This window comes from Nelumbo lutea, chromosome 2 (genome assembly GCF_056320005.1).
Source record: "Nelumbo lutea isolate HS-2025 chromosome 2, American lotus-T2T, whole genome shotgun sequence".
Classification (NCBI taxonomy): Eukaryota; Viridiplantae; Streptophyta; class Magnoliopsida; order Proteales; family Nelumbonaceae; genus Nelumbo; species Nelumbo lutea.
Window position 1 is genome coordinate 2,960,105 of NC_142685.1, and position 14,931 is coordinate 2,975,035.

At 37.6% G+C, this 14,931-nt stretch overlaps 2 protein-coding genes across 10 annotated transcripts in view; one reads left to right on the top strand and one right to left on the bottom strand.

The window, feature by feature from the left end:
• Positions 1-6,626: 6,626 nt before the first annotated feature.
• LOC148868100 (heat shock cognate 70 kDa protein 2) lies at positions 6,627-9,827 on the top strand. Its single transcript, XM_088967323.1, has 2 exons — positions 6,627-7,262; positions 7,838-9,827. Exons 1-2 carry the CDS (start codon positions 7,049-7,051, stop codon positions 9,568-9,570), a joined length of 1,947 nt encoding a protein of 648 aa, XP_088823449.1. The 5' UTR covers positions 6,627-7,048; the 3' UTR covers positions 9,571-9,827.
• A 1,039-nt stretch (positions 9,828-10,866) lies between these two features.
• Positions 10,867-14,931, bottom strand: part of LOC148868101 (uncharacterized) — a 78,163-nt gene continuing 74,098 nt past the window's right edge. For 6 of the 9 annotated variants that reach the window (XR_016106486.1, XM_088967328.1, XM_088967325.1 and 3 more), the window contains one exon: positions 10,867-11,310. Coding sequence is in view for 7 of the 9 variants with exons in the window: in XM_088967328.1 (XP_088823454.1) it covers positions 11,095-11,310 (216 nt within the window). In the remaining 2 variants the exon portion in view is untranslated. The remainder of the gene's footprint in view (positions 11,311-14,931) is intronic. The other 3 variants (XR_016106487.1, XM_088967329.1, XM_088967332.1) reach the window with 1 other exon arrangement.

Sequence of the window (14,931 nt, forward strand, 5' to 3'; positions counted from 1 at the left end):
AGAATAACGGGGAGGGAGTAAAGTGTTCAAAGGGTGTTTTGTTGCAAAATTCAAGAGGCCAAATGTCACTATCCCCAATGTATTTGAGATGGTGTTTGGATGCATGGGCATTTATTGACATGATTTACGAAAATAAATGCTAACGACAATAAGCGTCTACGCATCAATATAGGGATGTTTGGAACATGTCCATTTTTCAAAAAAATGGTGTCACATCGGATCTTCATAGACGTTTCAACAAATGCCCATGTATCTTATTGTTTGGTTCAGTCGGTTATTAAAAAATTGGGCATGTCTTGAAAATCACCTTTGACTGATGTATATCCTATGTGATGCTTATCTGTAAAACAATGATGAAAATCACCTTATCAAACAGCATAGTGTTGCTCACTACGTATATGATAGAAGCGTTTTTTATTTTTTTTTTAAGAAAAATGGGTCTTGAAAGCATAGACATTTTTTCTTAAAAATCGGCCCCAAAAAGTGCCCATGCTTCCAAACACATCTATATATTTATGATGTTTGGTTGTGTGGGTGCGGATGCCATGCTGACAATGAAGGGGCCTTTCCCCCAACGTGTTTGTTTGGTAACCATTTATTGTTAACGTGTTTTCTCTCATACAGCCACGATTCTGTACTACCTATTGCATAGTTGACTCCATGCACTATGCTTTTTTATCTGTCCATCTAATGCTCTATAATTGAACTCCATTTCATATCATTGTTTTTACATCAATAAATATCCAGATTTGAATCCAGCAGAAGAAATCCAATGGCTGAATATCATGAAACAAGGCTGCATTTCACATATCATGAAACAACGGTCAGACTTCACGTAACGGAGGGGATGAAGCATTAGACAGTGAGTAGAGGAGAGGAAATACAAAGTACAAAGGGGAAAACATACCCAAATGCAAAAAAAAATACACCATTAAAGGATTAGACATATACGAAGGGGAAATAAAAAACGGAAGGAAAACGAACCATACTTATCGGAGTTTCGAACGACAGAAATGCTTCGGTTGCGATTGAGAAGAAATAGTGGTGCACTGCAAAGCACCGAATCATTTCAAAAATGTGGCACATAAGCTGCCAAGTCGACGCCACATAGGCTCCATACCATGCAACCGTTGGGGCCAATTGGGCACTACAACATACGTTTTTTTGGTTTATTGAAACGAGGCTGGGCGTGACTCTCGATGCATTGTCGTTTATTAGTGTTTATCCGATAAATGCTAATACCAAACAGCGGGGTTGACTGCAATAAACATTCACGCCAAGCTGTATCCGACGTGACACCGTTTATTTGAAAAATAGCAATGCAACCAAACATCCCCTGAGTTTTACCTAAAAAAGAAAAAGTACTTTTAAGTACCCAGGGTTCTCTAATAAATACCTAATTAGGGTGTCATGTTGTGAAAATGGATGGAAAAGATTCTTTTACCCTTAACTATTGTTCAAAATTAAGTTACACCACCACTCACCATTAAAACCAATTTCCGAAATCTCGTTTTATTCATCTCTATCATCATCACTTGTTATGTATTCACAAATGACAACAAACAATGAAGTGGATTAATTGGTAATAAGTCTCTTTGAATGAAAAGAGGTTATTGGTTCAAATCTTATCATTTGCATTTTGAAAATTCTATACATAGAGACCCAGGCGGTTTTAGAAAATTGGGACTGGTTCGTCAATATTCCAATTAAACTGGCAGCTCATCTAGTTTTAAGCGGTTTTCTACCTATTTTGGATTCCATGGTAAAGTTAATTGGACATACGACTTGTCATAATTTAACAGTCCAGTTTGCTAAACACTACTTAACAATTAAGAAGTAGGTATTTTGGCATCGGTTTGAGAACATCGAACCATTTTCTGAGAATAACGGTATTAGGCATATAGAGTTGTAAATACTGTTTTTTTAGAGAATGATACTTATTTTTTGTTTAGGATTGGTGCTGCCATATAGACATTTTTTAAGAAAATAGTATTATTTTTATTTGGTACCAGTGTTGACAGCAATGTTTTCAATATTGACCTTATTATTCAACGTCTAAGATGATGTTACATCATTGCACCATTGGCAGCAACACACTATTTTTCTAAAAAAAAACATTGAATTTGGTGTTGCTCCATACCACACTTTCCCAATTTCCAAGGTGTGGTCTGAAACAACATTTTTTTCTAGAAAAAAGCGGTACCGAATAAGAGGGTGTTGTTTGAAGCATTGTTTTCTCTTGTGTGGCACCTATATGGTGACGTTTTCTAAAAAAATGGCATTGATGCCAAAAATCACCTAAGCCACCATCGATTAATGACCCATGTGCATTGGTTGCTAAAAGCAAAAAAAAAAAAAAAACTTTTTGTGATCATCTTCTAGGTGGATACCATGGTTTTCAAAACCGAAAAAATCGGGAACCGGTCATTTTCCCCAAAAACTAGATTTCCCCCAAAACCATTGATTTTGGTCAGGAAACCGCTGAATCGAGTGATTAACAGTTCGAACGGTTTTGATTTTTTTTTAAGTTTTTGAATTTTTTGAATTTTTTGTCAAAAACGGGTCGAGCGTTCAATTCGAAAGGTCAGACCGTCCAACCCAATAACCGAACCACTTACCAGTTCAATCATCGAATTGGTTTTAAAAACCATAGTGGATACATGGTCAAATGTCTTAAAATGGCCTCTTCTCATAATTAGGAGAGTAGAAACCCGAAGTTAGGGGGTGCATGGCCAACCCAAGCCTTGTCCAAGTTGCACTTCCAAGTTAGGGCTGCAAGTAAATTATGTCTAAACAAATATAGGCAGTCCCAAATTTGTTTCGATTATATTTTGATTTGAATGAAGTCTTATCCATTGGATCTCTATCGAATCAAAATCACATTGCAACTAGATGTCTAATAGAACTAATAAAGTGCACCAATTTTAATCAAAATAATATATATTATTAATAGACTGAATTACAAATGACTTTAATATTGTATATCAAGCAAAAGTAAAATCTATATGACTATATGTGCATGAGTTACAAAGTAAAGCAAAAAATTTGAATCAATGATAAAGCAACACATTATAATTGAATCTTTAAGGTTGTTTAAATCTTCAATAATAAGTACACAATGTAAAACATGAAAGCACATATTGTGAAACATGTACCAATAAAAAATAGACCATGTGACTAGGGGTGCAATTGAATTGAGCTCCAATCAAGTAATTTGGGCTTGAGTTCGATTAGGCTTGGTTTTAGTCCAATTTTAATCAAGCTCGTATCTCATGGTAATTAAGCTCAATAATCCTAAGCTCGATTATCCTATGTAAGTGTGATTCTAGTCACATTACAGGGTGCAAATGCCCAACCCATGCCTTACCTCTTCTCATAATTTGAGCATTTGAGCCAAACTCGAGTTCATTGAATATTTAATCAAACTGAGCTCGATCCAAAAAAAAAAAAACTTCGAATTGAACTTGAATTCAAGATCAAACCTAATAGCATTTTAGTTGAGCCAAGCCAAGATATGCCAATATGTGATTGGTGGAGAGTAACTTTTTGAAACTTTAGATCACTACTCTTCAAAACTCCACCACTCAAGGGTAAACCTCCCCCAACCCCCAAGTTGTAAAGCTAGCTTTTGACAATGCAATAGAGACTAAATGTGCTAGAGCTATAGGGTGATTAGGGATCATTTGGAGGAGGCCCAAGCCTTGAATATCGCTTATTGTTCTTTAGGCTATGTTTGTTTGTGGTATAAATGCCAATTTGATACATAAATGTACTTTGACTCAGTTTTGCATGCATTTGGTAAGCATACATTTGTGTACTGATAATGACAATTATCACAACTTCCAACACATGTTTGTACCCACAATTGACACAAACAATTGATTAGAAAGTTTGTATCAATTTTTTGGATATAAACTTAACACTCATAGCTAGTTAATGTAAAATAGGTGGATTTTAATTTTGGAATTAGTGTTTGTACTAGTTACAATAAAAACCATTTGATTGGAATACAAAATTTATTGGTGTAAAATTAAACCAGTTTGTATTCATGAAACGTTCAAAGGGGATTTTTGAATGGTACATATTTGTTTTTGCACTAGAAACAAACACAACCTTAAGGCTGCGTTTGGAAACAATGTAAATAAGTGTGAATGCAAATATGTAGTGTAAAACGATTCATATACATTACAAAGTTGAGTTAGTTTTGCATTGACAATTTTACCTTCTTACCAAACAAACTTTTAGCTGTAATTGATGCATGAATTTCAACAAAGCATATTTTTTTTTATCAAAATCCCACTTGAATGCAAATTTACTTATTTTTTATTGATGTACTTTTACATCTTATTATCAATATAAATATGCATTGGTCTGTCATTTGTCAATGCATAAATATAATGTTGCCAAACACAAGCAAAAGTGAACCAGGGTGCAAAAATACCCTGAAGTGGGACTTACACTCCATTTGCTTCGCTTCCAAATGTAGCCTAAGGAAATGTTCTTATATTTTAGAAGAAAAGAGAAATAACATAAAAACACACCGAAGGTGCAATATATTTACAAAACCAAGCCACCTCTATGGGATCCAACCAAGGTTTAAAATTTCGATACAATGCACCCGATACGAGGAGTATCATATCGTATCTTTTAAAAACTGATATAGGATACATATGGAAATCAAATGTTTCATATTTTTTCATGCATATCGGGGTGTATCGGGGCGAACCAGGGGTGTATCGAAGCGTATTAGTAGCGTATCAACAAAAAAGACATGGCAAAAAAAAAAATTAAAGGGGGAAAAGCAAGCTTCTTTTCCCTTAAATAGGCCTTCTTTCACCCTAAATGACTCTAAAACTCCAAATTTCATTCGTAGAGTGCTAGATTTGCAAAATTTTGTAAGAAACAAGTGCGAATCGTTATTTTTTTTAAGATTTTTCAAATTTTGAAAAAATATGGCAAAAGTAGGTAAAAATTTTCAATCTTTTATAATATCTTGTAATTTCTTTTTTTTTTCTTGAATGTTTAAATTTATGTTGATCTACATTTCTTACATTCAAAATCACAATTTTTTTTTGTGCTATCAGTATATTTATGGAAATTTCATGAAGATATTTGGGGAAAGTATAAATTAACAAAAAATTGAAAATGTAAGTTTTTTCTCTACATATAAAGACTAAATATGTTTTAGATCAATGAATTCATCTATCATATCCATATAGCAATTGAATTTTCTTCTTTAATATATATATAATAAATAATTATATTTTATCATTTGATCATAACAACTGAATATATTATAATTCTACAGATGATCTATCATATCCATAAACCAATTGAAATTTCTTCTTTAATAATTATTTTTTATTTTTGTAGAATTAAAAAATAAATAAATAGTTAATTATATTTTATCATTTGATCACAATGATTGAATATATTATAATTCTATTAATAATCTATCATATCCACAATTGAAATTTCTTCTTTAATAACTATTTTTTGAATATATTATATAATGTTTATTTACTTTTTATAAATTTTGAAATGAATAGTAAATATTATTAGTTATATTTTCACATAGAAGTTGTGCCAATGCATGTTTTATGGTTGGATAGGAGAGTTGGATTTTTCTCATCCCATAAGACATTAAAACTTAAGAATTATAATTTATAAATTATAGTTAAGCACAGGATTTTTAATGAAATTATAATTAGCTATAATATATTTTTTTCATAAAACCATTAAAATCAATTAATTTAATATATATACACCTCATCGAGGTCTTATATTGTTAATATATTTTTATGATTTATTAAAGTATTTATAATGTTTCCAAGCATATCTATGCGTATCTTAGTTTTTCTTCGATATGCATGTGTATTCAAGGCATATTCTAATATGTATCTTAAAATTGTATTTTTAATACTTTGAACCTTAGACCAAACCTCACTCAAGCTTATATTTAATAACTTCTAATTTCACTTGTCATAAAAATTTCATGAGAACTGAAATTGAAATTGGAATTAGAATCAAAATTCATCGGAATCGGAAATTAGAATGGTCTATTCCCTTTGTTCGTTTGTTTCAAACGCAAGTTGGAATTAGCTGAAATGGAGGGTAGGAAATGACCTCCCTCCCTCAAATAGGGAATTAGTAAATACCATTCCAAAGGATGAGAATTAGATTTGGATTGTACCCAACAACAGATTTTAATTCAGATTCCAAACCCCTTATGAAGCCGAATTCTTTCCATTATCCTATCCATCCGTAATCGGATAAAGTGTAACTTATATGGGCTAGGATTTGAATGGAACGGGGTCCGATGCCGTGTAAAATTTTCAAATACAGTACACTATTGGCTATGGATTTACCTTACTCATATCAAATCCGATACCGTCCTCGTACTTTTTTGAGGTTTTGTTTATTTATTTATTTTTTGAAATTAGTTCAAAAAAATCGGTTTAAAGCCTAATTACCCTCCGAACCAGGATTTGACCTGATACAATCAAGGGATATATTGAAAACCATCGATACGATGAAAGATTCGAAGGACCTGGATTATGGAAGTCATCACTCATCAGCATTCAGCAACTAACCATTATATGCCACCAGCCCACCCATCCGGCCACGAAACTTTTGATTGGAGTCATAAGGTCAAATTAACAAACGGGTAGGTTCAGGCGGGCCAATCGGCAACCGCTGAACTGGAACCGTCCGGAAGAATTACAAACTTTGGTATTCGATGCTTCTAGACTTCAAACCGATTTCTCAGTTCTCACCTTTTATAAAGATAAAGAATAACTTGTGCACTTCCCGTTTTAAACAAAGTCAAGTCTTCTTAGGCTTGCTCACTTTTTTGATCCAACGGTCATGATACACTGAATATCGAATGTTCTGGAAACACAAACAAACCTAAACTAGCTATATAATGAACGTTTCTCACTTTTTCCCACCCAGGCTTTCGTCTAACCCTAGCGCAAGCTTTAGTTTTTCTTTTCCGCGTAGTCTGTAATTTGTTTTTCCCGTTCTTTAATCGGTTCTTGCGAGAAGAATGGCTGGTAAGGGTGAAGGTCCGGCGATTGGAATTGATCTCGGTACAACCTATTCCTGTGTTGGGGTATGGCAACACGATCGTGTTGAAATTATAGCCAATGATCAAGGTAACAGGACCACTCCATCCTACGTTGGCTTTACAGACACCGAGCGGTTAATCGGAGATGCAGCGAAGAATCAAGTTGCCATGAACCCGATCAACACCGTCTTCGGTAAGTTCAAGGCTTCTGCCCCCAGATCTATTATCGTTGTATGCTCAATTTAAGTTGAATACCTTGGAATTTTTTTTCCTGCAGATTAAATTGCTTACTGAGTGCTAGAATGCCGTGTATAAGTTTTAGTTCAGCGTCTGTTTTAAAATTACTGGACGTCATTTAAGTTTGAGTAGTTCAAATTTCGGATCTGTTTTTTTTTTTTTTTTCTCAAAGTTGAGTTTTTTGGATGTCTTAGTTTAGATCTCATGCTGAATGGGTTCTATCTTTTCTGTCCATCTTGTTTTGTTCAGTTATAACTTTCGTCCCTGAGTAGGGTTTTTCCATGCGGGTCCCGCGCCTCTATTTTTGGTTGTGTTTTCTACTCGTTTTTATATGTAACATTACATCTGGAGGTTCTAACGTTTTTTTTTTGCCTTCTGTAACGGTTAATTAGTGATAGTTTTTCCATCTAGAGTTTATGTTACTCGAATGTCTAACTGTGTAATTTTTTTGCTGTTCTTGCGAGAATCTGTCTATCCTACATTGGGTTGGGGTTTTTGGTCTTCTAATTTTCCGTTCCATTCATTTTTTAGATGCAAAGCGTTTGATCGGTAGGAGATTCAGTGATGCTTCTGTCCAGAGTGATATTAAGTTGTGGCCCTTCAAGGTTATTGCCGGCCCTGGTGACAAGCCCATGATCGTGGTAACCTATAAGGGTGAGGAGAAACAGTTTGCTGCTGAAGAGATCTCATCCATGGTCCTAATGAAGATGCGCGAGATTGCTGAGGCTTATCTTGGCTCGACCGTTAAGAACGCCGTTGTCACGGTTCCCGCCTATTTCAACGACTCTCAGCGTCAGGCCACAAAGGATGCCGGTGTCATCGCTGGGCTGAATGTCATGCGTATCATCAATGAACCCACGGCTGCTGCCATTGCCTACGGTCTTGACAAGAAGGCCGGCAGTGTTGGCGAGAAGAATGTCCTCATTTTTGATCTTGGTGGTGGAACCTTTGATGTCTCCCTCCTTACCATTGAAGAGGGTATCTTTGAGGTTAAGGCCACTGCCGGAGATACTCACCTCGGAGGAGAGGACTTTGACAACCGAATGGTGAACCATTTCGTTCAAGAGTTCAAGAGGAAGCACAAGAAGGACATCAGTGGAAACCCTAGAGCTCTGAGGAGGCTCAGGACATCATGTGAGAGGGCAAAGAGGACTCTCTCGTCCACTGCCCAGACCACCATTGAGATTGATTCTTTGTACGAGGGTATCGACTTCTATTCCACCATCACCCGTGCCAGATTCGAGGAGCTCAACATGGATCTCTTCAGAAAGTGTATGGAGCCAGTTGAGAAATGTCTTAGGGATGCGAAGATGGACAAGAGCACTGTTCACGATGCTGTCCTTGTCGGCGGGTCTACTAGGATTCCCAAGGTCCAGCAACTGTTGCAAGACTTTTTTAACGGGAAGGAGCTGTGCAAGAGTATCAACCCTGATGAGGCCGTTGCTTATGGCGCTGCAGTCCAGGCTGCTATCTTGAGTGGTGAGGGCAATGAGAAGGTTCAGGACCTCTTGCTCCTGGATGTTACGCCTCTCTCGCTTGGTCTGGAGACAGCAGGTGGTGTTATGACTGTGTTGATTCCCAGGAATACCACCATTCCCACCAAGAAGGAGCAGGTGTTTTCTACTTACTCTGACAATCAGCCTGGAGTGTTGATACAGGTTTATGAGGGTGAGAGAACGAGGACTAGAGATAACAACTTGTTGGGTAAATTCGAACTCTCGGGCATCCCGCCGGCTCCCAGAGGTGTTCCTCAAATCACTGTGTGTTTTGACATAGATGCTAACGGTATCTTGAACGTTTCTGCCGAGGACAAGACCACCGGACAGAAGAACAAGATAACGATCACCAATGACAAGGGTAGATTGTCGAAGGAGGAGATCGAAAAGATGGTCCAGGAAGCAGAAAAGTATAAGTCTGAGGACGAGGAGCACAAGAAGAAGGTGGAGTCCAAGAACGCATTGGAGAACTATGCGTACAACATGAGGAACACAGTAAAGGATGAGAAGATTGGTGCCAAACTTGCCCCAGCCGACAAGAAGAAGATCGAGGATGCAATTGAGCAGGCCATCCAGTGGTTGGACGGCAACCAGCTAGCGGAAGCAGATGAATTCGATGACAAGATGAAGGAGCTGGAGAGTATCTGCAATCCTATCATCGCCAAGATGTACCAGGGAGCTGGGCCTGATATGGGCGGTGGGATGGATGATGATGGTCCTTCAGTCGGTGGAAGTGGTGCTGGACCAAAGATCGAAGAGGTTGATTAAGAAACTAATGTTAAGGGTGCGGGTGGTGTGCTAAAGTGCGGGAGCAGAAAGGATTATCTTTTCATTTTGATTCTTGTTACAATATGATGTTAAGTGGGTTGTGGCGATGGTTTGTTGTGAACTTTGAATTTGTCTAGATTGCCCGAGGATAATGGGGCAATGCATTTTGGCTATCTTTTCTTTTTTGGGTACTGTGACTTAGTGTCAGAATCGTTAGATTGCATAGAATATAGTGAAATTGGTGCGATTTTCTTCAATTCTTGTTCTGTCTGATCATTTTCTAATGCTCTATGTGTTGGCTTTATGACTTTACCCGTCCCTCACAGCCTCACCCCCTTGGGGGCTGGGCCTCGAGAAGTCCTTTGACCACTAATTAACTTCCTCGATGGTGGTAATACTTTGGTATACGCCCACAAGACCACAGCCAACAATTTACAGTGATAGCTTGGTCTTGACTCTTCGATTCGCACACCTCGGGGCTGGATGCCTGGATCTTGGGATTTAAATTACGGAGTTCAAAATTGAACAAACATGCCAAATATATCTGTTATCCTGTCCAGGGATTTTGGTTTTGGAGGAAAAAAAAGCGTAAATTGGTGAAACAGTTGAAAGTAGATGCTCTTGAAATATCCATACATTTACTATTGAGACTGATTTTTATAAAAAAAATTACTTAAAAAATAAATCAATTTCAGAAAGAGGTAGTGATTTATATAAAGAAAATTTGAAAAATAAGTATTTGTCAAAAACAACTGCACGAGTATTTTAGACATTTTAATGCTCTTTTTAAAAGATTCTATCAAACTTGGTTTCAATTACTAATCTTCAACGGAGGTTTTAACAACAATTAAAAAATTTAGGTAAGGTTTCAGTAAAAAAGAATTTTGCACCCTTCTTTGATTGGGGTCGACTAAAAAACTTGTTTTCGGTGTGTTAATTATGTGGAATGCACTCTCGTTTGCTTGGGGTCATTGATAATCAAATGCAGTTAGTCCCCAGGTGGTATAGAATGACGGTTCAGCCCAGGGTCAGAATTTTTAGGCCCAAAGGTAAGTGCCAGTTCGGAATTGCACTTGCACTGACGGGTATTGGTGTATAGAATGGAGACATTTGACATTTTGAATATTTATAGATTTGCAATAGAAATGTAGATTTCAGAAATCTGTATTGGGCCTGTCAGTACTTTTTCCGTTTTTTTTTTTTGCATTAAGTATGCCTTTGCTTCATATGACATGATGTGATACCTGATCGGAAATGTCGTTTTGAATATGTTGATTCTACCAAAAATAAGGAATATGCATAATCTAGAATCCCATTATGATAAAGTTTGTGGAGTATAGGAACATTCTCATGGAAAGACGAAACCCCCCCACTTGGGACTAGGCAAGTGGATTAGGAAATCCAATCCCATGGTCCAGTTGAGAGTTTTCCTCAATAATCCATTTTTCTTTTTTCACACGGCGAGAGAGAGAGAGAGAGAGAGAGTTGTAATTTGTAAACGATATCCAGTATCATTGTTGATACTTATCCTAGGCCACTGTAACTTTTAACATTCTTCAGAGCTTCCTCTTCCATTTCAACAAGTAGACGGCAGAATGTTTCAATATCCCGTGCCTCGTCCTTGAAAGTGAACCGGAGCTCCTTCCACTGGAATCCGCCAAAACCATCTTTTGTCACCAGACTAGGAACCTTGCCCAGCACATCAAATCCTCTCCGGTCTACAGACAGCATAAACGCATCCTGTATGAGAATGCAAAACAATATATGTATTTTCATGAGGCAAAGAAGTTGATATAACAATTCAATTCTATAAAAAAAAGTTGAAATAGTTTTTATTTATTTTGTTCCCAAAACAAAGGAGCTTCGTGTGGAAATTCAATGAGATGATAGTAGGATGATTTAGAGAATAACTTGGTATGTGTTGTACTTTTCACTGTTTTTAATGGGCTAAAGCCTGAAGGTACACGAGGCACTTAAGCTTGTAAAGGCAGTGTACACCTTTTTTTTATCAGTAAGCATGAATTTTATTCAAATTTCAGAATGAAAATAGTTTATACAACTTGGTGATGGGAGTGATGATCCCATTTAATCACTCTCTGTCCCTCATTACAAAGCAGCCCAAGATAATTGTTGTCTCAATACCCCTTGTTTTGCTAGATAATCAGCTAACCCATTTGCACACCACTCATTTAAATTCAGCCTCAACCTCCTTCGCTATCTTTTCCACTTCCCTAATCACATGTTTAAACGTTTACAGGGTATAGCTGCAAATGCAGCCCAGGAAATGATCACTTTTGAGTCCCCTTCCACTTCAATATGCCTGTATCCCATCTATTTAGCTAGCCTCAGACCTTGTAGTAATGCCAAAAGTTCAGCCTTCAGTGAATTCCCCATGCCAATCGGTCCTAGAATATAACTAGTATCCTCCTTTCAGAATTTCTGATTACTCTTATACCTGAAAGTCCCAGATTTCCAAGGGAGATTCCATAAAAAATCAGTTTCACTTTATTGCCTTCTGGTGGTTTCCACTCCAGCCTTACCTTGTCTCACTCTGGACTATGCTACTTCAGACCAGGTTCTTAGAATGTCTGTGACTGAGAGGACTTGAAAGTTGTCCAAGGATTTTAAAAAATGAGCTACTTTCACCTTGGTGCTGTTAATCACTTCCTCTACTGTTCTGTTTTTTTTTTTTTTTCCAAGAATATCCTATTATTCCTTTCTTCCCATACCATCCAGCATAATGCTGCCTTCGTTGCTTTGCACATTACCTTGAGAGGTGTGATTACGCATAGGCCTCAAAGATAATAACCAGCTAATTGCTAATGTTTGTTAAGGAGAAGAAAAGAAAATTATGGGCACCTTGAACACATGCATTATGATGGGAAAATAAAACGGGGATCAATGGGCACCTCAATCCTTTTGATGTTCTCCACCATTTTGCACTATAATCTGGAGATCTGAGCTAAAATTACCTCACCTATCAATTGCCTAATAATCTTTACCATTTCATCAAATCTACATTCCTTGTCACTCCTTAGCAAATCTTCCATCCAAATCCAAAAAACCTAATATCCAAGTCCTTTATTTTTCTGTGTTTTCCGTATTTTCACACTGTTTTATTTAATATGATGATTATACAACGCGATAGACATGCCCAATTTTTCAGCAGTTTTCTGTATTTTTACTCCATTTTTATATTTTTTATTTCATATTTTTATTTATAATTTATGATATCATAAGTTGGCTCATTTGGCCAAACAGTGAAACTGCTGACCCACCAGCCATAGGGGAAAAGCAATTCCATTTCCAAAACCGATTTTGAAATACTGGTTTAAGGGTGGATAAGGTCCTTTGAAGTCTCCAGAGTCCACAGTACATTTGAGAAGACCTTAGGATTTTATTTTTTTGGGATCAGTACCAGAAAAGATTTTATTAAATAGAGAAATAAGTACAATTTTGGGTAGCCTCAGCTACCCCACTACAAATTAAGCAAACCAAGAACTTTGAGTTTAAGCATTACAATTGAGCCCAAACACACTGCCCTGTTTACCCCTTGCTTTGCTAACTGGCACCCACTGGAAATCCACCTGTATGTTTCTTGACAGTCTTCTAACCTTTTTTTATCTCATTTTGAAAGTACCATGGAGCTTTTTCATACTGTTTCAGCCAACTGATGACTACTTTTGAATCTCCTCCAATTATCAGCTTATTGACTCCTACTTCAAAAGCTTTTTGCATCCCAAACACCATGGCATTCCATTCAGCTGTTGTGGAATTCCTTAGACTGAGAGGGCCTGAATATAGTCCCAATTCCCAAAATTACTCCACTATCATTTCTTGTCACCCCTCCTTCAGGAGGGACCTAGATTACCAAAGCTACTTCCCTCAAAGTTTAGTTTAAGGAAGCCATTCTCAGGTGGATCCCAAGATTTTAAAAATTCTTCTTTGATGAAATTAGGATTTCGCTCCAAAATCCCAGATACAAAGGAGTGATAATGTTAATAGGTGATGTAGGAAATATACAGTATCCCTAGTGCCCTACAAAGTAGGTACATACATAGTGAACTGGGCAATTTTTAAAAGTTCCACTTTTCATTTTTTGAAAAACTGGTGGAACTGGTCAAAACCTGGCCGACCTGTTGAAAACTGGCTGGGTTTCAACAATCCAGCAAGTTTCACGACCTGCCTGGGTCACTAAATGGCTACACATTTTAAAATGTGGTAAAAGGATTTGAACTTTGAGACCTCTTAATTATATGTTTTAGCATTCAACCATCAACCCATCATGCCTTGTCTAAGTGCATTCCTTCACCTCAGAGAGACAAAGCATACTTTTGTCCCCAAGTACACAATGTATTGCTCCTCTATAAAGATCAAAATGAGGATTGTTACCATGTACTGATATCTTGTCCCTTTGCTGCAGCTTTATGGAATTAGATATTTGATTTGTTTGGATGAAATGACCTCCCTCCCTACAGAGAATTCCAACTCCTGGTGTTTCTTATCATAGGCTAGCTTCATGCGTTGCTGAGCCTGTTGTAGATGGAATTTGAGGACCTTCAGTGTGCTATCCCTTGCCTTTAGCTGAGCTTCAACTTCGGCTACTGGCAACATACCCGTTTCATACGGTAAGATGGATGGGGGGTCACATCCGTAGAGCACCTTAAAGGGGGTAGTTCCAGCTGAGATTTGGAACGTGGTATTATACCAATACTCGGCCCATGGTAACCATTGGGCCCACTGCTTGGGTTTATCTCCCACAAAGCACCTAGATATGTTTCCAAGCAATGGTTGACTACTTCAGACTGTCCATCCGTCTGGGAGTGATAGCTGGTTGAGTGTAGCATTTGAACCCCTTAGGCTGTGATGTAGGCCTTCCTAAAGGTACTCATGAAGAGGGGATCTCAGTTGATCAAAATGGAATGGGGGGTTCCGTGGAGTTTGGCCACTTCCTGTATGGAGGCATGGGTCACTGTGATTGCTGAGTAGGGTCGGGAGAGGGCAATAAAGTGTATACGTACTTAACCGGTCAACCACTACCAACACTACCGACTTCCCTTGGGATATGTGAAGCCCAATTATGAAATCCATGGTAACTCCTTCCCAAACTCTCTCTGGTAGGGGCAGAGGCTGCAATAACCCAGCCGGTGTCTGCATGCTATACTTCTGTTGTTGGCACGTTGCACAACTTGCAACATACTCCTGTACCATATGTTTCATGCCCTTCCAATGATAATGGGTTGCCAATCGCTTATAGGTGCGAAGAGCTCCGGAATGACCCCCTTGGGCCGAGTCATGAAATAGCCGTAGCAATTCTTGGTGATACTTGGGCCTTTCAGATACCACCATTTGGCCTTTGTA

Bases quoted from the DNA above. Each gene is read 5' to 3' on its own strand.
- LOC148868100 (XM_088967323.1), top strand. From the start codon at position 7,049: ATGGCTGGTAAGGGTGAAGGTCCGGCGATTGGAATTGATCTCGGTACA. The intron at 7,263-7,837 runs GTAAGTTCAAGG...TTCATTTTTTAG, and splicing joins CCCGATCAACACCGTCTTCG to ATGCAAAGCGTTTGATCGGT.